The sequence below is a fragment of the Heptranchias perlo genome, chromosome 1 (genome assembly GCF_035084215.1).
Source record: "Heptranchias perlo isolate sHepPer1 chromosome 1, sHepPer1.hap1, whole genome shotgun sequence".
NCBI classification, from domain to species: domain Eukaryota; kingdom Metazoa; phylum Chordata; class Chondrichthyes; order Hexanchiformes; family Hexanchidae; genus Heptranchias; species Heptranchias perlo.
Window position 1 is genome coordinate 192,046,887 of NC_090325.1, and position 27,400 is coordinate 192,074,286.

General features: G+C 43.9%; 1 protein-coding gene across 2 annotated transcripts in view; it reads left to right on the forward strand.

Moving 5' to 3' along the window:
• Positions 1 to 27,400, forward strand: part of bmpr1ba (bone morphogenetic protein receptor, type IBa) — a 127,690-nt gene that overhangs the window by 12,970 nt on the left and 87,320 nt on the right. The window contains exon 2 of one of the 2 annotated variants that reach the window (XM_067994490.1): positions 20,460 to 20,629. In XM_067994490.1, coding sequence (XP_067850591.1) covers positions 20,557 to 20,629 — 73 coding nt within the window. In that variant the 5' untranslated portion in view covers positions 20,460 to 20,556. Of the gene's footprint in view, positions 1 to 20,441; positions 20,630 to 27,400 lie in introns of those variants that run through there. The other variant, XM_067994491.1, reaches the window with a different exon arrangement.

The following is a 27,400-nucleotide window of genomic DNA, read 5'->3' on the forward strand; positions in this document are numbered from 1 at the left end:
CGAGATTAATGGAAGCATGGATTGCAGTATTGGTCCTACAGTGTGATAGCCTCATCTCCAACATGCGCTCCTGTTTAGTGTGTAGAGTTGCCAACTCTGGCTGGATGTAATCCTGGATGTTTCATCATGTGACCTCCGCCCTCCAATTGTCCCACCCCCACACTCCCCCCATTGGTCGCCCGACATGTCCATTCTCACGGTGCACCGCCTTCCTGCGGCCAATCGGAAAGCGAACAGTCTCTTCCTTACCTGATTGGATATTTCTCGAATGTCAGTCAAACAGCCTTTTCTTTTCCCAACTCCAACATTTTTATAACTAATAAACGAAAGTGTTGAAACAAAATGATTTTTTTTTAATGCCCCTATGATTTTTCTCCAGGGGTTTTGGCCCCAGAAGCGTCCTGAAGATAAATCTTCAATTCCTGGAGGGTTGGCAACCCTCTTAGCTGTGGTCCCGCGCTGGGAGCGGAGCCCTGCAAAATTGCTCCTTTAAGTACACAACATGGTTAGATTTTGTAGCGAGGGGGTTTGTATGTCAGCCAAGAGTAAGGTACACACATTCCATAATACACTTGGAGCAGTTTGAGACGCAGAGAGCAGTCTGAAATGGAATATAGACTTTAGTAAAACAGGCTGCATCTGTTTTTTTTTTGCTCCCAAAAGCTGACCTTTCTGCGGAGCCCAAAGGACTTCTGTTTCCACAGCTTTATAAAGTGGAAAAGTTTACGAAACAATGGCGCATGTGACACAGAGTGTCAATTCATCCATTGGAGCAGCCTCATGGTTTAAAAATAAGTCCTTTATTCGGGTTTCCCTCTCTCTCCCAGCTCTTCAGCTTTCAGGAGCTTGCTAGACGGCTGTGGGCCTGATGGAACGTTATAAGGAATGTGGAGCAGGAAAAAGGAATTCCAGCGTAGCTGCAGGCTGACTCCAGCGCCTTAAATCAGTTGAAAAAAGGAGCTACTTATTTTTGAATTGCTGCAGTTTATTAGAAAGGTTAGATGTCAGCCCGTTACAAATCAGTGCAGAGGCTAGGTCAGGCAATGAGATCAGCTAGGTGGTTTGGTGACAGGAATGTATAGAAATTGCTGATGCACAACAACAGCTGTAGGGCTTCAGGATCCATGCTGCCGCGTGATTAGTGCAACAAATTGTACAAATAAAAGTGAGGCATTTAACAACAAATGCTGGAAAGGCTAGTGTTTCAAATGGCTTCTTGGAGACAGTGATATCTCCTGTTAGCTGCTTGGTGTCTTTATAAAACAACGTACAGGGTAAAATAGCGAATGGGCAATAGTAAAGAGGTGAGTGGTCATGGTAACAGAACAATGGCTGATAGCACCAGGCCAGCATCTATAGGAAGACCATTGCTGTCCAAACTCTTCACAGGGAACGCTCCTTGTAAAGATAGGGGGTGCCGTTAAAAGGTCTGTTTTGACGAGCGCCCAGCAAACCAATTTTACTTACCTCAGGAATTTATGCCTTGCAAGACAAAACTTCCTGACGCCAGTGCCGTTCCAGAGTTGAAGTAATGCTTGCTTACATATCAGAACCTTTACTTGTCTCTCAGAAACGTCCCAAAGTAGTTCACCTACAATGAATTGCTTTGAAATGCAGTGATTGGTATGTAGGCAAATGCGTACGATGAGATCCCAAAGCAGCATAGAATTACGCACATAGAAGTTTACAGCACAGAAACAGGCCATTCGGCCCAACTGGTCTATGCCGGTGTTAATGCTTCACACGAGCTTCCTCCCGCCCTACTTCATCTAACCCTGTCAGCATATCGATGAATGAGGCACCGAGATGAAAGAGTGGATAATCTGTCTTTTGGTGCTGTTGGCAAAGGGAGGAACAGGCAAAGATTGGGCGGCACTCAACTAAGTCACGGGGTGGGGGGGGTGGCGTGGGGTGAGGGGTGTTTGGCAGGGTCTGGGGGTGGGAAGGAGGGAAGCCCAGGGCAACGGAGGTCCCGACTCTCCTAGTGGGATCCGGAGGAGCACTCCTGGCCTTACAAAGATAAGTTTTAAAGCTTAACCTTTTAGGGCCTATTCTTCCCCATTGGGTCTTACTGAGCGGGGCAGTCGCAACCCCACTCAGTCAGCGGTTAAAATAGCATCGGGGTTCTAACGACATAATAGGACCCCGATTTGCATGCCTTAATGAGGCCCCTGCCTAAGACAGGTGGGCACCTCAGCCACCTAAAATAAAAGGCCCAGTTAAAGCTGTAGCAGACGTGAATGGAGCAGGAGCAGGGACGGTAAGTTTTCGGAGACAATTTTACCTGGGTTCCCCAGTCTCGTGGGGCAGGGTGGTTAAAATAGCCCCCATTATGCCTGCAGTGACGTTTTGCAAACTTACTCAGTTTATATGGTTTCAAAAAAAAAGTTTTTCATAATTTTTGAAAGGCGCTAAATAAATGCGAGTCTTTATTTCTTTTTCTAAATTTTTTATTTCACGAGCTGAAGTATCCAACGAGCTGCGGAACCCAACTTAGCTCTTTCACCAGCCGTATCTGGCATTGCCGATGCTCCCGGGAAGACACTCAACTTTGCTGGTCACTGAATTATCCTTTTGCCGGTTAAGTAAAAAGAAAGAAAGAACGTGTGTTTATACGGCGCCTTTCACCACCTCAGGACGTCTCAAAGCGCTTCCCAGCCAATGAAGTGCAATCGTTCTTCTAATGTTGGAAAACACGGCAACCAATTTGCGCACAGCAAGGTCCCACAAACAGCAATGTGACCATGACCAGATCATCTGTTCTTTTTTAATGATGTTGGCACTGCCATTAGCTCCGTTGTATTAAAACTCTTATTGATGGCTATCCGTTTAATTCACAGAATGCTTTACAGTTGCAAAATTTGTTGAACATCAAATCTGACTTTGATGAGTGGGAACATCAATGTATTTATGAGTTTTAAAAGTCCCGAGGTAAGGGATGAATGTTTCATGAATGCATCAATGCACGTTCATGACTGTGTGATGGAAAATTCAACATGAGGTGGGCTTTACCTACTGGCTACAAAATCTGTCAAACGTATCCACAGCTGAATGAGTGTCCACTGCTGGCGAAGAGGTTTCTATTTTGGCACAGTGGGTTAGACACTAGCCCTTCGCCTCTGGGGCCTGAGTTCAAATCCAGTCCAGACCGATGGGACGAAAGTCTCCCTCTTGTCTGCTGGCGGTTGGAGGTCCATTGCGGAATGGGCAATCTCAATCCGGCTCCTGGTGGGCAGAGGGCCTCCAACACCAAACTGTCATAGAGTCATAGAGTTATACAGCACGGATAGAGGCCCTTCGGCCCATCGTGTCCGCGCCGGCCATCAAGCCCAGTCTAACCTAATCCCATATTCCAGCATTTGGTCCGTAGCCTTGTATGCTATGGCATTTCAAGTGCTCATCCAAATGCTTCTTGAATGTTGTGAGGGTTCCTGCCTCCACAACCCTCTCAGGCAGTGAGTTCCAGACTCCAACCACCCTCTGGGTGAAAAAGTTCTTTCTCAAATCCCCTCTAAACCTCCCACCTTTTACCTTGAATCTATGCCCCCTTGTTATAGAACCCTCAATGAAGGGAAAAAGCTCCTTAATATCCATCCTATCTATGCCCCTCATAATTTTGTACACCTCAATCATGTCCCCCCTCAGCCTCCTCTGCTCTAAGGAAAACAAACCCAATCTTCCCAGTCTCTCTTCATAGCTGAAGCGCTCCAGCCCTGGTAACATCCTGGTGAATCTCCTCTGCACCCTCTCCAAAGCGATCACATCCTTCCTGTAGTGCGGTGACCAGAACTGCACACAGTATTCCAGCTGTGGCCTAACCAGTGTTTTATACAGCTCCATCATAACCTCCTTGCTCTTATATTCTATGCCTCGGCTAATAAAGGCAAGTATCCCATATGCCTTCTTTACCACCTTATCTACCTGTTCCGCCGCCTTCAGGGATCTGTGAACTTGCACACCAAGATCCCTCTGACCCTCTGTCTTGCCTAGGGTCTTCCCATTCATTGTGTATTCCCTTGCCTTGTTAGTCCCTCCAAAGTGCATCACCTCGCACTTTTCCGGGTTAAATTCCATTTGCCACTGTTCCGCCCATCTGACCAACCCATCTATATCGTCCTGCAGATTGAGGCTATCCTCCTCGCTATTTACCACCCTACCAATTTTTGTATCATCAGCGAACTTACTGATCATACCTTTTACATTCATATCCAAGTCATTAATGTAGACCACAAACAGCTGTCCTTTTTTAAAAGAAAACATTCTATTTATTCCAACCCCTTTTGGAAAGATTGACATTTAGGGAACAATACACAGACTGTAGCAGTAATTTCTCCCCTGTTATTTTTTTCCGATTCTGCCTTTTGATTTTGTGTATGCAGCAATTGAGTTAAGCTTTAAAAAAGAGAATTTCACTTCTCACTTTATTTTAACTGCTGCAGGCACAAATATGAAAGAATTAATTTGTAAATGGTATTGCTGGAAAATTACCATTAAATCTCCCTTCACTGACCAAACAATGTTTCATTTGTATGGGACCAAGCTTTTAAAAATGGATTGGAAAATGTGGATAGTTCAGTGCAATGCAGTGAACTGCATTTTCCTCATATTTCGGTAGACTTTATAGCCAGCAAGCTGCAAGGCAAGAAATACTATATACGTTGTCGCTCATGCAGTCCTCCAATGTAAAAGTATTTCCTGCTCCCTGAATACTTGGCACAAAAATACAATGCAAACAGGAAACTGGAGAGTCTGGGAGTATCTCATTTTAAGGTACATCAATATTGAAATCAATGCCATGTTCATAGCTTCCAGTGACAGGATCTAAGGAAAAACCTGACACAAGCAAAAGCATCTGAGGAGATAGTGAACGAGATGAAAAGCATCAAACGAACATGATAGATATTAATAAATTATTTAGTTGCAACAGGACAGATTAAAATTTAACAGTGCAACGAGTTGGAAAAAGATAGGATAGAAAATAGGAAAAACAGAAAGGACAATTTTTTGAAAACTGATGCGGTAAATTTTACAAATTTGCACACCTGGGGAGGAGTTCCACCAGCCGGGAGAGCAGACGTATTGGGAATTAGAGCCTTTAATTGCAAAGGATGGAAAATCGTGCGGCACACGCACCCGATGCGCTGATAAACGCTCCCAACAGGTGAAGCTCCTCACCAGGAGTGCAAACTTATATAACTAGCCCAGTACAATGAGTTTTTCAAATGAGGAGTTAAACAGAACTATTCAGAATATCTGTGCGAGAAATTAAAGAGAAGGTTTGGTGACAGCGAGAAATTAAGATGAATAAAACGGTCAGTATAAAAAGGTGTAAGGAAGAAACTGTAGAGAACAGGTAGGGACATGCAAAAATGGAGAAATATAGAAGTACGTTTATTGATCCCGCACTCCCAAGCGTGAAGCCGGACTCGAGAGGATGGTCAGAGGAAGGGTTTTCCTGAAATTATCACAGAAAATGCTGGAAACACTCAGCAGGTCAGGCAGCATCTGTGGAGCGAGAAACATCGGCTTAACCCAGCATTGGCTGTATTTTACCTTTAGCACTGGCCTATTTGGCACAATGATGGAGGACCTACACTGGGCTAGGAATCACGCTCGTCTCCCACTTGTGTCCTGACCCCGCCAATTGGGCAGGGTCAGCGTAATTATCATAATTGGGTCACCATAGGATCAGGAGTGGGCCATTCAGCCCCTTGGGGCCTGTTCCGCCATTCAATTAGATCATGGCTGATCTGTACCGTAACTCCATCTACCCGTCTTGGTTCTGTAACCCTTACCTTGCCTAACAAAAAAACTACCAATCTCAGTTTTGAAATTTTCAATTGGCACCCCCCCCCCCCAGCCTCAACAGCCTTTTGGGCATTTATGGCACCACGGAATGGCTGGTCCCAAGTGGGGTCGGGGGGGAGAGGGAGAAGTCGTTGCCGTAGCTGCCCCTGGCCGACAAGGGTGGCTGACGAATAAAAAACATTGTGTTAAAATTTCAATTTTTAAAAAATTCCTGGCTGCTCCAGTGCAACCAATTGCTCTCCTGTGGACAGAAGGAAAGGGGAGAAAATAAACGTATTGCAGGAGCTCTCATCTCTGAATGATTCATAACAGCTCTTTAGGAATTCCCTGGCTGACGATGCAACTTGCACCTTGGCGTATGATGAGGGGGACACCCTGCACTGGAGCTCCAGCTACGGCCTGCTGTTTCGTTACAGAATGTGGGTTTGCACGGGTGAATCCCTTGAGTTTGTTCACTCAAGATGTTGGTCTTGTTGCTCTGTGAGGCTCCCCATGGGATCCTCGCTCTTCTCTGCTGCCCCACACGTGTCCCCGGTTCAAGCCTTGTGCCTTTGCCAGGGTTCGGCTCTTGCCTTCTCCTGTACTTTGCTCAACTTACGTTGTGGATCCAGGGCATCCTTTCCCTTTTGCAGCCTTCCTCCAACTCTTCCAAGAATAAGGCACGCTGCAGCTTACTGCTTGACCTGTCCCTGTCCCAACAGAGAATACCCAACACCACCCGTACGTGTGTCCAAGCCAGCATTTTCCCAACTGACCTGCTACTCCTTGATCTCATTGCTTCTTGCGCTGCTTGGAGTGGCAAGGTTCATAGTTTGACTTTGTCACGAGCAGAGGCTGTGTTCTGTCCAAGCCACGTTGCATGTCTACACAGTGCCCAAAAACCGGCCAACCTCAAAGTACCCCCCGGAGCAGCGGCTCCGGAGAGAACCTCACTTGCCATTCGACCTAGGCTCCTAAAACGGCTACTTGCCATGATCTGATAACTCAAACCTTACTGAGTGATAAAGGAACCATTGCAGCCACCATCCAGTTTGGTGCTTCAGGCCCAATCTGCAGATGGGATGACTTGCACAGGTCTCAATCGGCCAGCCCCTGACCCTGATCGCAACCAGGCAAGCCGCTATACTCTGCAACCACAAGGCAAGCCCTAGCTAGAACCTGGATTCCAACCATAAGGCTCCAAGTTTCCATCATCAGGACTGCTGACCTATTCTCAAACCACCTCTCTTCATTCCCTATCCCCAAAGTCTCCCAGAGCATTCTACAGCAAATGTGCAGTCAAATGTCCAGCTGTAGTGCGGAAGACTTGTGCTCCAGAACTAGCCGTGCCTCTAGCCAAACTGTTCCAGTACAGCTACAACACTGGCATCTACCTGACAATGTGGAAAATTGCCCAGGTATGTCCTGTCCACAAAAAGCAGGACATATCCAATCCGGCCAATTACCACCCCATCAGTCTACTCTCAATCATCAGCAAAGCGATGGAAGGTGTCGTCGACAGTGCTATCATGCGGCACTTACTCACCAATAACCTGCTCACCGATGCTCAGTTTGGGTTCTGCCAGGACCACTCGGCTCCAGACCTCATTACAGCCTTGGTCCAAACATGGACAAAAGAGCTGAATTCCAGAGGTGAGGTGAGAGTGACTGCCCTTGACATCAAGGCAGCATTTGACCGAGTGTGGCACCAAGGAGCCCTAGTAAAATTGTAGTCAATGGGAATCAGGGGGTAAACTCTCCAGTGGCTGGAGTCATACCTAGCACAAAGGAAGATGGTAGTGGTTGTTGGAGGCCAATCATCTCAGCTCCAGAACATTGCTGCAGGAGTTCCTCAGGGCAGTGTCCTAGGCCCAACCATCTTCAGCTGCTTCATCAATGACCTTCCCTCCATCATAAGGTCAGAAATGGGGATGTTCGCTGATGATTGCACAGTGTTCAGTTCCATTCACAACCCTTCAGATAATGAAGTAGTCCGTGCCCGCATGCAGCAAGACCTGGACAACATCCAGGCTTGGGTTGATAAGTGGCAAGTAACATTCGCACCAGACAAGTGCCAGGCAAGACCATCTCCAACAAGAGAGAGTCTAACCACCTCCCCTTGACATTCAACGGCATTACCATCGCCGAATCCCCCACCATCAACATCCTGGGGGTCACCATTGACCAGAAACTTAACTTGACCAGCCATATAAATACTGTGGCTACAAGAGCAGGTCAGAGGCTGGGTATTCTGCGGCAAGTGACTCACCTCCTGACTCCCCAATGCCTTTCCACCATCTACAAGGCATAAGTCAGGTGTGTGATGGAATACTCTCCATTTGCCTGGATGAGTGTAGCTCCAACAACACTCAAGAAGCTTGACACCATCCAGGACAAAGCAGCCGCTTGATTGGCACCCCATTTACCACCCTAAACATTCACTCCCTTCACCACCAGCGCACTGTGGCTGCAGTGTGTACCATCCACAGGATGCACTGCAGCAACTCGCCAAGGCTTCTTCGACAGCACCTCCCAAATCTGCGACCTCTACCACCTAGAAGGACAAGAGCAGTAGGTACATGGGAACAACACCTCCAAGTTCGCACTTTCCGCTCCAAGTCACAAACCATCTCAACTTGGAAATATATCGTCGTTCCGTCATCGTTGCTGGGTCAAAATCCTGGAACTCCCTTCCTAACAGCACTGTGGGAGAACCTTCACCACACGGACTGCAGCGGTTCAAGAAGGCGGCTCACCACCACCTTCTCAAGGGCAATTAGGGATGGGCAATAAATGCCGGCCTCGCCAGCGACGCCCACATCCCATGAACGAATAAAAAAAAACAGTTTCAGCTTTGCGTCCACCTGTGGGTATTATTGGACCAGAGCTCCCCTCTTGTTTTCTCTGTCTCCTTTATCTGTTCTTCGTTTCCCCTTTTTTTTTCTCTTTTTCTTCCCAACGCTCTCCCCGATCTCACAGCGCTATATCTTCCCCCGGTCATCATCCCCACCTATCACTACTCTTCTGATGACCTCCTATTTGCTCCCCCCCTGCTCGAGTCCCTCTAACTATCCTCTGTTGTGTGCACTGTGGCACCTGCTGTCTCTCTAAAAGATGCAAGACAAACTGTTTGACCTTCTGCTCCCAGGGCACGCGCTGTGTACCTACTTTATGTTATGACTTTGCACTCCTGGCAAGGAGCTTTGTCCACCAGCAGTGTACATCAGGAAATCGGGCACATGTTCCGCACAGATTTTCATCCTTTACAATTAAATTGACGGAAAATCGTGGCCAATGCATGTTCAGATTCTCCAAATAAGCTCCTGGCTGGCAAAGCTGCTAATTCATTAAATTCAGAAAATTTTCCCTATTGTTTATTTTTGGTATTGTCCTTTCTGTTCTTTCATACTTTCCTTTCATTTTCCATTTTTAATCTGTTCTTTTTGCCCCTAAATAATCACTTTATGTCCATTCCTTCCAGTAGCAACTCTAAATGGCTTGATTTACAAATCGTTATGATTTGATGATTTAAACATAGAATTATGGAAAACGGCGTCTGGTCACAAGCTCGTAATCCAGTTGGGACATTCTGAATCTTGCACAATTTTGAATTGAAGAATCAAGGTGCACGCATAAAGTAAGAGGTCACCACCAAGGGTGAAAAGAGTAGGGGTGAAGATGATCAAGAAATAGTAAGTTTCAAAAGTCTGTAGGAGGAAGGAAGGTAAGGAATTTCACAGCTTTGAAGTCCTGCGGAGGGAAGGATTAGAGCAGGAGACGAAGTAACGAATTCTTCAGCTGTATATTGGCGGCAAAAAAATCCTCACCAGTGTGCGTGGTTGCATCACTCTGAAAATTACCAGCTTCACTTCAACACACTGAGGAGGCAGGGAGGAGGGAAGGTGTGCAGGACGGTATATTTCGAGGTTCAGAGAAACAAAAGAGGGAAGTTCAGCATTGATAAAATAGAGAAAGGTTGCGAGAGAGAGAGAGAGATTAGCGACGAGGGGATGAGAGAAGAGTCACCTATCAGATGACAAGCTTTTACTTGAATCCTGTCCAGTAGTGTTGGAAGAACACCGCATGACGTGAGAACGATTTTCAAGTCTTAGGCGGACTTGCGTTTTATAGGGAGTTAAGAGTCTAGTGCACGCTCCAAAATGAGTTTGCTGCTCCGAAATCACCCTGGGTTTTATTTATTTTTACACTGTATCCTGTGATGCTTGTGTGGTGGTTTGATCCTTTTATAATTGACAACATCTGTTCTGGTGATGACAACAACCAGTGCACTTAGTCATTGATGAGTGATGACATCCCACCCACTCTTAGTGTCCTTTGGATATTTTGCACTTTTTATTTTAACCTCGCTGACGTCCAGCCATAGCACTGGCTAATTCGGCAGAATATATACCGTAAAGCTGGTCACTGTCTGCTTTAGAGTGTTCGCCCCTGAGTATCCAAAGCTTTGGTTCATTGTTGGCTGTTCACTGTATTGACATAAGATAGGCAGGCTTTTGGCGGCGCATTAGATTAAACTTTAATACTCTTTCGTTTTCACGGGAATTACTTTCTCGTCGAATGATTGTGTGCGCTGGTTCAGAGTAATCGCCCCTCCTTGATGGAGGGTCTTGGACCCGTCCTCAGTGACACATCAGTGGGATTTGTTCAAGTGTTTTTCCAGAATCTAAAAATTCTTTCGTTTAGCCTTGTCTTTTTTTTTTCAAAACCAAAACCCTCACGGTGTAGGTTGGTACGTCAGAGCCCTGAGAGGCAGCTTTTCATGAGAACAGATTAAAACTGCCTCATTTTTACACATCACACGCATAACAAACATTTCAGAGGCAAAGCTGAGAGTCTGCTGCAGTTTAAATCGTTGGAGTGAAAGATGCTGTTTGCTTCTAATCCAGTGTGCTCCCCATTCCCTTTTTATGTGACAGCAGTGTAAGTTATCATTTTTTAAAAATTGTTAAATATTGGAAGGAATACTGATTGCACAGTCAGTGCAGAGTTATTTTATGACTGATAGATTTGGATCAGCGTCCAGAAACAAAGATACAAAAATAATCAATCTGTAATGCCAGATGCAGTGATTTAATCGTTCCACTAATCTTATGTTTCCTCTGTTTACCAACCTCGAAATTGCTTTGCGTGACAGTTTTTCCAGATGACAAAGTCCTTTTAAATAACCAATTGTGATAGAGGTAGATAATGGGACATTAAACAGTCCCAAGAGATAGATAGTGGGACATTAAACAGCCACAAGAAACAGATAATAGAGCATTAAGTGGGCCTTCAATGCTAATTATTGGGAAATTAAGTGATCCTGAAATAGTATGTCAGGACAGATGAATCAAAACTTCGGTTGTCTTGGGAAAATTGAGGCATCTGCTCACCTTAACGTTGCCAATCCTCCAAGATTGCCCTGCAGCCTCCAGGAATTAAAAATTAATCTCCAGGACACTGCTGCGAGCAAAACCCGGCAGATAAATCAAAGAGGCATTAAAAAGTGTTCTTTTCCCCCTTTTTTTTGGAACACTTTTGTTTATTAGTTATAAAACTATTGGGGATGGGTTAACAAAAAAGGCTATTTGACTGACAGTCAAGAATTATACAAACGAGGAATGAAGTCTGTTTGTTTTCCAGTTGGCGGAGGAAGGCGGTGCCCTGTGAGGATGGACGTGTCGGGTGACCATTGGCGGGGACGGGAGGTCATGTGATGAAACATCCAGGAATACGTCCAACCAGAGTTAGCAACCCCTAGCACAGTTCATGATATATACAAACTCTCCTCGAAGCATTCTAGTTACAGTTTTATATCAGTGAAAATGTAAACACATGACAAATGTAAATCAGAGCAGTGTGAAGATGATGCTCTGTAAACTGGAGATTTTTAATTGCTTCTCTTTTAAATTCCACCTACAACAAGCTGGTGGCTAGCTTCAAGGAAACATGGCTAATAATTCCTTGGACCGGCTTTTTTTTTGATTGACCTGCAGGGGTGACACTAAGTTGCCCCAGTGTCACCAAACGGAAACATAAAATCAATACGGCAAGATAGGGCACCATTAAGATAATCAATAAACAATATGCTTGATAAGCAACAGAAAAAAGAACACTAATCAAATTATAATATGATCATTAGCATCTACAATACAGTCGCACCACAGAACCTCCACTCTACTGAGAACGAAAGGCTATTTGAACATCTTGAAACGGAAGGCTTCAAGCATGCCAGTGGGCACCATGTGCCCCCTCTCCAAGCCCACCCGGGCACGGAGAATGCCACGGAAGAGAGGGAAGGCAGCCAGAGCAAACTTCCTTGGATAGGCCTTTCTACCAATGCAGGTTGATTATCGCTCATGGCTATATACAGCAATGTGAAGCCGTTAACAGGTATAACTGCCAATGAACCTAATTTCTTGACAGCAAGCCCCATCTTCTGCACATCCTTCTACGAACTGGAAGGTTGTTGAGATTATGTTGACCTCCCATGCCTGGTGCACCCCTGTCTTTAGTAGTGTGGATCGAGGGCATTTCAATGTCCTCACATAATTATGATGTGGAGATGCCGGTGATGGACTGGGGTTGACAATTGTAAACAATTTTACAACACCAAGTTATAGTCCAGCAATTTTATTTTAAATTCACAAGCTTTCGGAGGCTTCCTCCGAAAGCTTGTGAATTTAAAATAAAATTGCTGGACTATAACTTGGTGTTGTAAAATTGTTTACAACTCACATAATTAGATTGAGCATACGTGTGAAACAGGTCTTTCCGTGCCTAACTCCTATCAGTGTTCAGGTTTCCACACTGTGTGGCTGGATTGACACAAAAAGCATAATTTATCGTGCTTGCTCAACTATTGAAAGGGATTAATGGGTAATTCAGAGACTGTTATTGTTGTTTTTCTGATTGGTGGCTCAGTTGTGCATTAGTTATAATACGTCTTAGTTCGAGAATTACATACAATAACGTAGAATGCACAGCACAGAAACAGGCCATTTGGCCCAACTGGTCCATGCCAGTGTTTATGCTCCATGGGAGCCTCCTCCCACCCCTCTTTATCCTAACCCTGTCAGCATATCCTTCTATTCCTTTCTCCCTCGGGTTTATCTAGCTTCCCCTTAAATGCATCTATGAATGCACAGTGAGTAAAAATGTTTCTGAGAATGCATGAAAAAGGAAAAAAAATAACTTTCCTTTAATGCAAAATCAATCTAAAGCAACAGTCACTGTTGTAATGTAGGAAACACGACAACCAATTCGCACACAGCAAGGCCCCACAAACAGTAATGAGATAATGGCCAGATAATCTGTTTGTGATATTGGTTGAGGGATAAATATTGGCCAGGACACTGGGGAGAACTCCCCTGCTCTTCTTTAAAATAGTGCCATGGGATCTTTTATGTCCACCTGAGAGGGCCTCAATTTAACTTCTCATCCAAAAGACAGCACCTCTGACAGTATAGCAGCCCCTCAGTACTACACTGAAGTGTCAGCCTAGATTTTGTGCTCCAGTCTCTGAAGTGGGACTTGAACCCACAACCTTCATAATTTAGAGGTGAGAGTGCTACCAATTGAGCCACAGCTGATACTAGTGAGCACTTCTAGGGATCCCATTGGCAGCTTCTGTACTGTGGTCAGCACTGTAAAATCAATATGGCGCCTGCCTGTTTAAACAGCCAGAGTTACATTCAACACGCATTCTTCTCAAGGGCACAGGAGAGTGTTTGAACAGGCGGACTACTCCATTGGTTTTTAGATTGGCAGCTCTGTGGCACTGATCTCGTTCGAGGCAGGCGACGGGATCACTGGGGTTGGGTTCACGCTGCCTTTAGTGCTCGCTTCGTAGCCAGAGGCCAGTGGTTGGCACTGCAGGTGCATTTCTGACCAGCTCCCTTGGGCTTGTGGTGGGCCTGTTAGCTGCAGTCGTGGACAGGTGTGAGCTGGCCAACCAACTGCTAGATCAGCCTTTCCAGCGCCAGTTCAGCTCAGTCGCAGGAGCGCTAACGGAGGGGTTCGAGGCAGGTGAGTGGGAAGAGGCAGTGCGTTCAAAATTCAGAACAGCAATTAGCAGTGTGAGTTGGAGACTCCCGATCACCTGTTAATCTCCAGCAATATCTCCTCCATTATGTCGGGTATTCGGGGTTACATTGTAACTCCAAATGACACTCACAAAATAAACGTACTTCCCAAAGTTTAAATTAATTAAGTGTTTTTTTTTGAAAGGAGTGCTTGAAATCGTTCTATTTATGCCTTCCCCCTTCCCCCCAGTGAAGGCCTGAGTGGATATCATGTTCTCAGGATATTGCCACTGATGCTCCTTACACAAGTTCCTCTTGGCACCTCTCTACTGCAGCATAACTGACGGTTGGTAAAGCTGTTAAAAAAGCATACGGGATCCTTGGCTTTATAAATAGAGGCATAGAGTACAGAAGCAAGGAAGCTATGCTAAACCCTAATAATTGTAAACAATTTTACAACACCAAGTTATAGTCCAACAATTTTATTTGAAAATCACAAGCTTTCTGAGGCTTCCTCCTTCCTCAGGTGAATGTAAAATTGTTGGACTATAACTTGGTGTTTACAATTGTCAACCCCAGTCCATCACTGGCATCTCCACATCATGGCGACCATCGAAACCCTAATAAATCACTGGTTAGGCCTCAGCTGGAGTATTGGGTCTAATTCTGGGCACCACATTTTAGGAAGGATGTCAAGGCCTTGAAGAGGGTGCAGAGGAGATTTAGTAGAATGGTACCAGGGATGAGGGACTTCAGAGAGTAAAGAAGCTGGGATTGTTCTCTTTAGAGCAGAGAAGGTTAATGAGAGATTTAATAGAGGTGTTTAAATCATGAGGGGTTTTGATAGAGTACATGGGGAGAAACAGTTTCCACTGGCAGGGAGGTCAGTAACCAGAGGACACAGATTTAAGGTAATTGGCAAAAAAACCAGAGGGGAGATGAGGAGAATTTTTTTAATGCAGCGAGTTGTTATGATCTGGAATACACTGCCTGAAAGGGTGGTGGAAGCAGATTCAATAGTAGCTTTGAAAAGGGAATTGGGTAAATACTTGAAATGCACGGGGAAAAAGCAGGAGAATGGGGCTAATTGGATAGCTCTTTCAAAGAGCCGGCACAGGCACGATGGGCCGGATGGCCTCCTTCTGTGCTGTGTGATTTTTTGACGATTCTATGATGATTAGGAATTCAGCAGAGTATGGAATCTTGTCTGTATTCTGCCACTCTGTGACACTACATTTTGATGCTCCAGCACACTTCATCACCAGGTCAGGCCACGCTCAGTTAAAACCTTATTTTGGGCTGACTTTCTGAATTTCGATTCCTTCGTCAACGGTCCTTATAACTGAATGCAGAATCAAGGAAGTTCTGTGATGTGGACTTGTGTCCATTAGGCACAAGGTTGAGAGTGCCCAAATTCTGTGGGACCCTTACAGTAGCAGAGAGAAGACATTCATCCCAGCTCAGAGGTGTAAGGGCACTGCTAACCCACTGTGCCATTCAGCCTCAATTAAGGTTGGAACTTGAGTCAAAGCACAGTACTGACTGCAGATCAAATCCGTTGCATTTGCATTCCTTAAATGGCTTGGGGTTAACCCTTTCTTCTTTGACTAGCTGTAGTAAAAAAAAACACTAACTTCTGGATATCATGATGTTATCTCTAAATGTTTCTACATTTAGACTAATAGATGCCTAGAAATGATTTCAAGACGGTAATCTAACTGAGAGTTCAGATTACATTGTGAACTCCAAGAGTGAGGTTTATAATGTACAACAACCATCTTAGCCCCCAAAATAAGAGACTAACTAAGAAATCACTCAAGGGACTTTTTTTTTGTTATTATGCCTCTATGAAGTACTTTGGGGCATTTTTCTACATATAAGGCACTGTATAACACCTCGATTTTAAAATTCTCATTCTTGTTTTCAAACCCCTCCATGGCCTCCCCCCTCCCAATCTCAGTAACCTCCTCCAGCCCTACAACCCTACGAGATCTCTGCTCTCCTCCAAGCCTGGCCCCTTGCGCATCCCTGATTTTCATCGCTCCACCATTGGAGGCCGTGCCTTCAGCTACCTAGGACCTAAGCTATGAAATTCCCTCCCTAAACCTTTCTGCCTCTCTACCTCTCTCTCCTCCTTTAAGACGCTCCTTAAAACCTCTCTCTTTGACCAAGCTTTTGGTCCCAATATCTCCCTATGTGGCTCGGTGTCAAATTTTGTTTGATAATCGCTCCTGTGAAGCGCCTTGGGATGTTTTACAATGTTAAAGGCGCTATATAAATGCACGTTGTTGTTTTTGTATAATACTTTGATCTTAGAATCATAGAATCTTACAGCGCAGAAGGAGGCCATTCGGCCCATCGTGCCTGTGGCCTCTCTTTTAATTTAGTCCCACGCCCCAGCTTCTTCCCCATAACCCTGCAAATGAGTCCTCTTCAAGTACATGTCCAATTGCCTTTTGAAAGTTCCTATGGAATCAGATTCCACCACCCTTTCAGATAGCGCGTTCCAGATCTTAACAACCCTCTGTGTATCATCATTTATAGCTAAATAACAAACGTTCAGCAATTTGGGAAGTGGAGAAATATAGTTGGTTGGAGCTTAGGAGTTTCCCTGTAGTATAGGCTGAGGAGCTGGGAGCCGCAAAACTGAGGCACCACAGTATCAACATTAGTCGGAAGATATAATCACAGTGTGACAAGTTTGAATAGGCAATTTCCATTATAACTTTAGACATTGGGATTTATAGTGGAAGCACAGATGTATGATTTTTAAAAAATATATAATAGATTTATTTATACTTTGAAATTTAAGCCAAGTAGTTTACATCAATGTTGGTTCATTTTCAGGCTGCAAGTGACCATTGATGCTAACATTGACACTCTGTGGCCTCTGTGTTGTTGTGCTGGGATATTCAACAACAGTCACAACATCATCACATAATTAGTGAGAATCTGCAGTTATCTTTGAAAAATAAGTTCTCAATAGATACATTACAAACTGCACTGTTTTTATTTTGCTAAAATTGTTAATTGAGTTACACCTATTTAATTCGCCACATACTGACATTTTTGTTTGAGCAAAAACGCAGGGCGGAAATGTAGGCTAGTACTATCCTGCATGAATAAAGAGTTAAGCTATCAGCCGTGTCCGGGGAACACTGCTGTGCCATCTGGGTAGTAAACGTCAGCCTCTACCCACAATGAGACGGGCCAAATTCTCAGTTTTGTTTTTTCACACTCGCTGCTTTTTCGAACTGGTTAAATGATCTGAGATCTCATTAATCTTTAAAGTCTAAATTATGTTGAGTTTATGCTTGAAAGCATACCCTTGTCTTAACATTTCAATGGACTATAATTACACTCTACGGAATAAAATCCAGCAATCTTTCTTCCCAGATCACCCACAATAAAACAGATGAAGAGAAATGGGTAAATACTTGAAGGGGAAAAATTTGCAGGGCTACGGGGAAAGAGCAGGGGGAGTGGGATTAATTGGATAGCTCTTTCAAAGAGCCGGCACAGGCATGATGGGCTGAATGGCCTCCTTCTGTGCTGTATCGTTCTATGATTCTATAAATGGCGATTTTAGCATCTCATGCCTCAATCTGGATGAGGATAACTTGGAGGCTCTTCGGGTCATTCTCATTCTTCAGTCCATTTTGTCATGTAATCCCACTGAAATATTTGTGGAACTTTGCGGTCCTTTAGCTGTGTGATGCTGTTTGAAAGATGACAGACAACCTTGAGAGTTAAATGCTTTACAGGCACAGATGCACAAGAGAACATCGCAAAAAGATCAAGACTGAATGGATTGGTTTTTATCCCTCCCACTTTTTTTTTTAACCACTAATTTTCTCCCCTCTGCTTCTGAAAACTGTGACTACTTTCCAGGATCCATTCCCATCAAGTCCCAGGTGTCACCACTGAAACTTCACACAAGTAGCCCATTCTTGTTGTTTAAGCAAGACAGCAAGTGTGATTAGGTTATTTAATCATGTCCATTTGTGTCCTCGGCAAACGTTGGAGTTCATTGGTTACCGGTCAGGAGCAGGAACCTTGACTGATCTCCCCGCCTCTGTAACCCAAGGCACTGAGGCCAATTCTAGCAGGCTGGCTCAGATCAACGACCTCAGCACAGCACAGGAATCAAACCTGGGTCCTCGCTGGTCTGTACAGCTCAGTTGCTCACTGAATCAGATGGCAGAAGTCATCCAGTATAAATTATGTACAATTATTATCAGGACAGATTAGTGTACTTGCGTTTATGGGAAAGCTAGATCAGTACACGAGTGAGAAAGGAATAAAACGATATGTTTATAGGCTGAGATGAAGTAAATAGCGTGGGAGGAGGCTCGTGTGGAGCATAAACACTGGCATAGACCTGTTGGGCTGAATGGCCTGTTTCTGTGCTGTAAAATTCTGTGTAGTGTAGCTGGCCTTAAAGGGTGCAAGCCATGAGTTGCGTTCCCCCTAGGGTTGCCAACTCTGATTGGACATATTCCTGGAGGTGTCATCACATGACCTCCTGCCTCCTACAGACCTGCCCCCCACACTTCCGCCATTGGTCGCCCAACACGTCCATCCTCATGGTGCCCCGCCTTCCTACAGCAAATCAGAAAGTGAATAGACTCTTCCTTAACTGATTGGATTACTCTTGACTGTCAGTCTATCAACCTTTTTTTTCCAGTATAACTAATAAACAAATGTGTTCAAAGAAATGTTCTTAAAAACCCACAATTTTATTAACGCCCTTATGATTTTTCTCCCGGGTTTTGCTCACAGCAGTGTCCTGGAGATTAGTCTTTAATTCCTGGAGACTCCAGGGCGCTCCTGGAGAGTTGGCAACCCTAGTTTCCCCCTCTCCCCCAATCTATTACCTTTTGCAAGTTAACAAGTCCAATAAGAATTTCAGCAAGAGAGAGAGATGTATGTTGTTTGCTGTGGTACAATTTGCCTTAAATTGCAATTGTGAAAGTATATAGTCAGGGATGTGCTAGCTTTACCTCGGGGGTGGGGGAAAGGACACCCATCTCTCTTGTTTGTTTAAAATTAGCACTTTCAGCTGGGGTCTGTTTGCTCTGCACTCTGTCACTCATTGCCGCAGTTTGCTTTTCCCAATCGTGTTTGTTTTAACTTTCTTTTGTGAAGCGGCCGGGAGGAATTGTTTAAACAACCAGCCTAAGCTGCTGCTGTTCCGGTGAAGAAAGCCAGCATGAACCAAGGGGGGTGTTAAAAAGGATTTAACAAGATTAGGGGTGAACTGTTACTTCAGTTTTCTTTTTTTTTAAAAAAAACACAAACCACAAACAGCTGTAACCAGCTACAGGTGTAGGAATTTAAACGTTAAAGTAAATCCTGTGTGGACAATGGATGGAAAGAAATATCTTCCCATATAATTACTGTTAACAACGAGTGTTTGAAAGAGATGGGAGACAATGGGGTTTTGAGGGACCGTGGCCAGCTTTTAAACTTTAGTAAGTCCGCCTCAGACAAAGAGCCATCCCCCTTTCTCTCTCTCTCTCTCTCTCTCCCCCCACTAGTTTAATGGAGAAAGAAGAGTTTTGGCAGACGACCTGCTGCGAAGCTGATTGATGCCCTGAACATCTGAGGGACTTTTTGTGTTCAGCTGCTCACTATGAGGGGCCTTAATGTGTGAATACTTAAATAAGGTCAGACCTTATCACATGTAATCTGTGGCTGAGAGCAAATCAGCAGTGACAGTCACCCTACACAGCGAGCAGCACAAGTGAGAAAACACATCATTTGTTCGAGTACTGCAGGCAAGTCATGGAATTTCTCTCTTCCTTCCCTCCCTCCCTCCTTCCTTCCTTCTTTCTCTCCCTCTTCCCTCCCTCCTTTTCCCCTCCCATTCCTCCCTCCCTCCCCCCTTCCTTCCCTTCCCCTTTCCCTCCCTCCCTCCCCTCCTTCCTCACCCCCTCCCCTCCTTCCTCACCCTCCCCCCTCCTTCCTCACCCTCCCCTCCCTCCTTCCTTCCATCATTCCTTCCCTCCCTCCTACCCTCCCTCTCCCTTCCCTCCCCTCCTTCCTTCCTTCTGTACCTCCCTCCATCCCTCCTTCGCTCCCCTCCCTCTCCTCCTCCCCTCCCTCTCTTCCTCCCATCCCTCCTTATCCCATTTTTAAATTTATTGTCTGAACATCAACTTGGCAGCATTTTGAAAGCTAAGGGAAAACGTGCTCAGAATGTTACATGGGCTAATCAGAGTCCAGGGATTGTTTATTTGTGACAAAGTAATAGTCTTTTCCAGTGGGAGGTTCATGCAGACTCCTCTCTCTGAGCTGTAAACGACGAGTGACCTGGAATTCTTTTGCAGAACTGGAATGGAGTGGGAACTTTACTGCTTTTTGGACTTTTTATTTTGTCGTCGTTATTGACCGTTTCAAAACACCTCATTGAAGTGGATTCTGCTCAATCCCCCTCTGTCACACAGGTCAAAACTCGCTTGGCAATATGTCATTTGGGACGGTTTCATCCAAAAACCGTGCAGTCCATGTTCCTGTCCGCATAATCCACTCCTGCGTCAGATCCTAACTGCCCTTCTGTTGTCCTCACCTTGAGGTGTCCAACAGAGTTCTATCTGGTGACAGAACCAGTTGGTAACCGTCTTGTCTTTCACATTTCCACCACAGGCTTGTCGCAGAGTTGCCTGGAGAAGCTGTTTAATTGAGCTGAGCTGCAAAAAGGGAAGAAAGAAATCGCTACCCGGGGTATCCAAGCTCCAAGGTGATGGTTTGGCTTGGAGAACCAAGTTGGCAGATTCCCGTTCCCTTGATCATTCTGTTGTCGCTGCAGACTGAAGGTAAGGAGAGGCAGCATTTAAAGTGCAGTCAGACTTCAGTAGTCAAGGCACATTGCTTGGTTGCAGGAAAATTCTGTTAGTTTCCAGATGAAGTAAGTTTGCACTTTTAAAAATGGCCCAAGTGACGCATAGTACAGAGGTGGCATGTTCAGCTATTTGGTCGCTAAATTCTAACTTTAGTAAAATAATATTGTCGTATTAGGACATTGATTCAAAAATTGCTGGTATTTTGCTTTTGTTCATTCTGAGATATCGGAAACAGCATGTATATTCTTCCAAACGAGGGAGCTTGCATGCTCTGTTATCGTGATTATATTATTTTTGATTTTTATAGTTAATTTTTTCACTCTAAGAAATGCTTTCCACCAGACATCTGTTCAGTGACTTTGTCCAGCCAAGGTTTTTTGCACTTCTTCCAAAAAAAACCCACCAAATTGTTACAAATAATTGTTCATTTTATTCTGTGCCAAATATTATTTTCCTTTAATGAATAATAAATACTGTACGTAGTTATATTGAAGATTTAATGGAGGACTAATATACAAGTTGCAAACAAAAACCCAGAGTAATAACTGTCTCTCCCCACCCACCTTCCACCAGCAGCAGTACCTCTGTTTGCAAAATGAAATGGTGTTACGATGAAATCTGGCACATGCAGTTTAAAATAATACCTGCACACAATAAAATGACCATCAGCATCTTGTTCAAGTGTCTTTGTAAGACACTGATTGCATTTGTTTCTGTTGTGATATGCTCTCTAGTTCCATCTGAAGTGACTTGTGCAGTTTGGACCAGTATAAGGTCCTGCTATTATTTTTTATGTATTGCAGTGCACATTACAGTACAATATATCACTGTACATAATGATGTGCCTTACTGAGAGATGTACAATGGGCCGTGCAATAATATCGCACACTCAGTTTCAGGACAAACTAGAATGATAAGAGTAAGAAATTAGGCTGCAAAACAGTTTGTAATGGGTACATAGGAACATAGGAACAGGAGTAGGCCATTCAGCCCCTCGCGCCTGCTCCGCCATTTGATAAGATCATGGCTGCTCTTTGATCTAACTCCATATACCTGCCTTTGGCCCATATCCCTTAATACCTTTGGTTGCCAAAAAGCTATCTATCTCAGATTTAAATTTAGCAATTGAGCTAGCATGACGTACATTGAGAACCAGATTTTGGCTGAATTCAGTGCTGTTTTTATTTTGCAGTGTACATGATAACCAGGATGTAAGATTATGAATAAGGGTGTACATGGTGACCTCTGCGCATGATGATAACAATTATTCGACTGGATAGCTTGTGCTGTGTAACACTTTTTGGAACGGTATTCCCACGTGGTGAGGTAACACACTCGCATACCAACATGCTGTGCAAAGTGATTCTTCACACAGTTGAGTTCCTGATCTCAGCAGAACTCTCTGCTTTGGGGGAGGGGGTGGGGAGGTGGAAAGTGGAGACAAGGATACCCCCCCCCACCCCCTGCAGAAGTGAAGCACAGGCAGGCAAGTGACAGTCTTCAATACCTCCCATCAGGGCATCGATGGGCAGCGTCACTAAAAGCCTAGGGTCACATGTCGGTACCTTTAGTCAAAGAATGGTTTGGGGGAGGGAGGTAGGGAGGAGAGAGCCCACAGAGGAGGGAAATGCTTCACAAAAGCTCAGGACGAGGAAGATCGAGGGTATCTGCTCCAGAGTTGACTGTTCCTTCAGTTGCTAGCACCGCCGAGTTTCCATAACCGGCTGCTTCAGGGGTTGAATTTGACTGAAAGCTCTGTCAAAAGATAACAAGCCTTTAAAAACGATGAAGGGGGCAGGGAGGGAGGAGGGGGAAGAAATAATATGGAACTTCATACATCACTTTTTAACCTAAGAGTAAAATAGTTTCAGATGGTTTATTTATAAAACTAGGAGAATATTTCAACACATTATATATTTTGAACTAAATGCAATCAAAGAAAAGAAACAATTTTATTTGAGGAACAGCAAGAGTTTCTTTCCCTGAGATTTTCAGTGAATTATTTTTTAAAACTCTCTTTTGACTAATGTTAAAAATGGAGTGCTTAAAAATGATTTTATGTTTCAGTGTGAGGAGCCCAGGTCTCTAACTGACGGTCTTGTTTCGAGGTTCTGTGTTGTGCCTCACAGTAGGATGTGGAGAGGGAAAAAAAATGTGCAAATTCTTCTTGTGACCTTGTCTATGTTGTTTTGGGTTTTCTCCTTTTCTGAAGTCTTAAAGGAGCAAACTGATGTTAAAATTATAAATGAGTTGACCTGTCCTTGTCTCTCTGCGTTTTAACAAACCTTTCCCTTGACTATCAAAAGCACCCAATCGTTTTAAGGCATTTTTTCTTGTAGATTCTTTTTATAAAGTTGTTTTTTTTTTCTTAAATATTGAGCCTAGGATTCTCATCGCAAGTCTAGACTATTAGAGATTGGATGTTATCTAGTGCAAGGAGGATTGGACTGTATCTCCTGAGTCACAGTGAAACCTGACATTGTGCCTTTAGTTAAAAGGAAGCAAGCATGGCAAAAAAAAAAATGTAAATGCACTTCTTCCTGCCGTGCTGGGAAATCTGTGGTTCCAAAATTGGAGTTCATGGGAATGTCCCATGACTGAGGTTGCAGTTTACTGTTACTTTGCTGCACTGTTTGCTGTCCGCTCATAGCATTGGGTTCTCATACAAACTTCTTTTGCAGCACTCGCCGATGTGCAGTTTCCCGTTTCACTTAGAACATTTGTGTCCCATAATACTGGAATTCTTACGAGTGAGGCCATAAAGCGTGTGTGATATTTAAAACATCTTAAAAGGGGTAATGCCACTGGACCTTTCTGGTTTGAAATCCGTACATACAAATTCAGTTCAGGAGTATTAAAGATCGGAGTGAAGCACGGTATTTGGCTGCCGTTTTCCCCAAAACAGTTTCTTTGAAAGTAATCAAATCCACTGCAAAACTTTTGCACAAAGTTTATTTCAACGCTACGGTTGTTGCAGACATGGATATCTGCTGTTACCTTTGGATACTGGCCCAACTATCTACTTTGTCTCCCATTTGTATACGGCCTTGCACCTGTTAAGGGGTGGTAGGAGCAATTCTGCTCACTATTTGACCCTGCTACAAGATGTTCTTTTAAACTGCTATGCTGCTAATTGAGTCCTATATTGAAATTAAATTTGGTGTCAGCACTCTTGCTTTCTGAGTCAGAAGGTCATTGGTTTAAGTCCCACTCCTGAGACTTGAGCACATAACCTAGGCTGACTTTCCAGTGTAGGACTGAGGAAGTACAGCACTGTTGGCAGTGCCATCTTTCCTGGATCCAATATGGGGAGTGTCAGCCTAGATTGTGTGCTCAAGTCTGGAGTGGGGCTTGAACCTATGACCTCCTGCCTCAGGAAGGTGAGAGTGCTACCACTGAGCCACGGCTGACACCAATGATTATTTTACTACCTGCTTAGTGTTATCAATATTTTATAAATGTTCCGAATGCTATTCCGGTTTTGTCTCTCCCCTGAATTAGCCGATTCCTTTCCTTCCTCCTACTCTGGCAACTGTACAGTTACTAAGAATTGGTTCCAAACCAATATAATCTAAACCCTGCAAACTATTAGCCAACTCACTTGCATCTTTTTTTTAATCAGTGACTTGAACCAAGTATCAAACAACTAATTTAATTTAACTTGATGCAACCTTGTGGTGCATGATCCAATGGGAAAAATCACAATCCATTAACTTTTGTGTATAGGTAATACGGACATTAATATTCTGGCTAATATTTAACAATGTGGCCAACAAACTTTAAATAAGCAAAAAAAAAGTTAACCCTTTACAGTTAATATTAAATGAAGAAAGACCATCCTGGACATGGATGAATGGAATTGGTCATTTGCTGGTGAGCCATAAAGTGGCTGATCCCAACACCCTTTGTTTAATCCTGGTGTGTATAAGGTGTCAGTCGATGACCTTGTATAAAATGTTAGACTTCTTTGTAAAAACAGTTAGCGGATAATTAAATCTACATACACATGTCCACACCCCACCCGCTCTCTGGATTTCATTAGCATTCATACAGTTCTGCCGTCCTGCCAAATATTCAGGACATTTGTATCACTGTTACAAACAGCAATTCAACCTGTTTCCAATAATAATATATTTTTATTAGGAGTTGTTTTCATTTGCGTCAGTTTTCGTCTTTACCAAAGAGAGATGTAAGGAAGTGTAACATTTTAAGTAGGCAGCATCGGTATTGAGGGCTTCTAGTTTGGTGATAGTCTGAGTCGGATGCAGAGTAAAGCTCCCTCTAATCTGATCCAAGAATGTCCTTTAGCCCAGCCTCAGAAGATCACCCTCGATTGCTCCATTGCGAAGTGAGATCTGTACCTGAGTTGCACTGGATAGGTCGTGATGCCAATTTTGACGGGAGGAATATCTTGAATATTATCTTGAAGGAATGAAGCATATTGGCCTGGAATTTCCTGTAAATTTGTGCCAAAAAAAAACCACAGCATAATCTCAGCCTAATGCCGGTTTCCGGTGCAACTGATCGAGGAAATTCGGGCGGAAGTGACTTACACCCGTTGTCATGCTACGCCCGAATTTCCTCAATCTTTTGCGCCAGTTCTTCAAAACCTCCGCCCAGACCATCTGTCGCCCATTAACAATGCTCCACCACCCCCACCCCCATGTAACAGAGTGGACAACGCAAATTTCTGGCATTTATGCTAGTTCAGAATGGGTGTAAATTTACATCTGTTGATACCTGATTTCAGCCTAAATCAGCTCAGCACAAAAAAATCAGTTACGTAGATTATGACAAAACTAACTTGACATTCAGGTTTCGGGCAAATTCTTGCCTGATCAAACTTTCAAAACAAAACCTTAAAAATAGTTTTAAAGAAAAACATTCTTGAACAGCCATTGGTTTCATATGAGTTGTGATCAAAGTCATTTTTAACAAAACAAAAAATAAATCAGTGATGTAACCAGAAAGGTGTTCTGTTCACTTGTCTGCTATCATGACAGCTGCATAAGTAAGTTTTATGTAAGATTTTATACAGAGTGCTGTAAAGTAGAACTGAAATCCTTCAGGCACTGGCGTATTGTGTGAATGGCTCAGACCGTTTGTTGTTAGGAGGGCTTCAGTTCAAGGAGAGCCACAGTTAAGATGCGAAACACAGCATGCAATGGCTCATTGGTGCAGCACAATGGTCTATAATGTACTGGCCAACTGCATTACAGGATAGAGGGGCATAGATTCCTGCTTAGTGCTCCCTATAAGGGAAAGTAGGAGTGCGAGTCAGGCAAGGTGACTATCAGTTCTCCAGCTGCGTAGCAGTGTAGTCTCAAGTATATGAAGTTTCATAAAGATTCAGCACAGAATACCCTTCTTAATCTTAGTCCCCACCCACAAGATACTTGTTGTAAGCAGGGAGGCATCTAAGAGAGAGAGAGAGAGATCTTTCATTTATATTGTGCCTTTCACGTCCTCAGGATGACCCAAAGTGCTTTACAGCTAATGAAGTACTTTTGAAGTGTAGTCACTGTTGTAATGTAGGAAACGCGGCAGCCAAATTACACTCAGCAAGATCCCACAAACAGCAATGTGATAATGACCAGCTAATCTGTTTTTTAGTGATGTTGGTTGAGGGATAAATATTGGCCAGGACACCGGGGAGAATTCCCCAGCTCTTCTCTGAAATAGTGTCATGGGATCTTTTACGTCCACCTGAGAGGGCAAACGGGGCCTCGGTTTAATGTCTCATCTGAAAAACGGCACCTCCGACAGTGCAGCGCACCCTCAGTACTGCACTGGGAGTGTCAGCCTGGATTTTGTGCACAAGTCCCTGGAGTGGGGACTTAAACCCACAACCTTCTGACTCGGAGGCGAGAGAGTGCTACCCACTGAGCCAAGAGCAAGGACACTGATTTGCTTCAGTCAAGGAGTGGGACGACCTGCAGTTTCCACAGTTTGATTGTTGGATTTCACAAATATGAGTGCGTTGAATTATTTAGCGATTCTCAGTGAAATAATTGTGTTTTGTTTTGTGCAGTGCACTGCATGTTTATATTTCCATTCCCATTTACACATATTAACACTGCAAAGGAGAGGATATCCTAACTTGAAGTAGAAATGCTAGATCACTCCCCACTACTACAAACTACGATATTGTTTCATAACCTTTGAAATGTTCCGTCTTAAACATCACAGTTTGTTTTCTTGCCTTTTGAAGTTTATTCTTATCTGAAAGCCTGGCACGTGTAGTAAGTTTTTTTTTTAATGCTCAAAGTAATGGTATCCCAGGGCTTGAGCCCCAGCTCATCGGTCCCTCGAAGGGCAGTTAAGCGTTAAATGATTCTTTATTTAAATGTGGAGCTAGAGTCCACAGCCAACACATTCCCAACCCACGGCACTTGACACTTGTATGTCCTGAGCAATTGTGAGTGGACATTCTGCTGAAAGCTGTCCAGCCTCAGCTTGTAGCAGGGTTCAAAACACAACTAGCTACACGGTGGTTGTTTCCAGTCCTTATAAAGTGCTTTGATGCTCCGTGTGGGTTTGAAATTCAAAGCGATAGGAATAAATCAGTCAACGTGTTGGGGATTTTGAATGTTGCCAAACTTAAAAATCAATTTAAATACTGTGAAGGTCTTTTCATTGCAAGCTGGAAAGTAATCTTTTTAATGTGTGTATGAATTAGTTGCATGTCTTGAGTTAGTGATGGTGATACAATGACAATTTGTTGGCTTCCAGTAAACTTTGGTC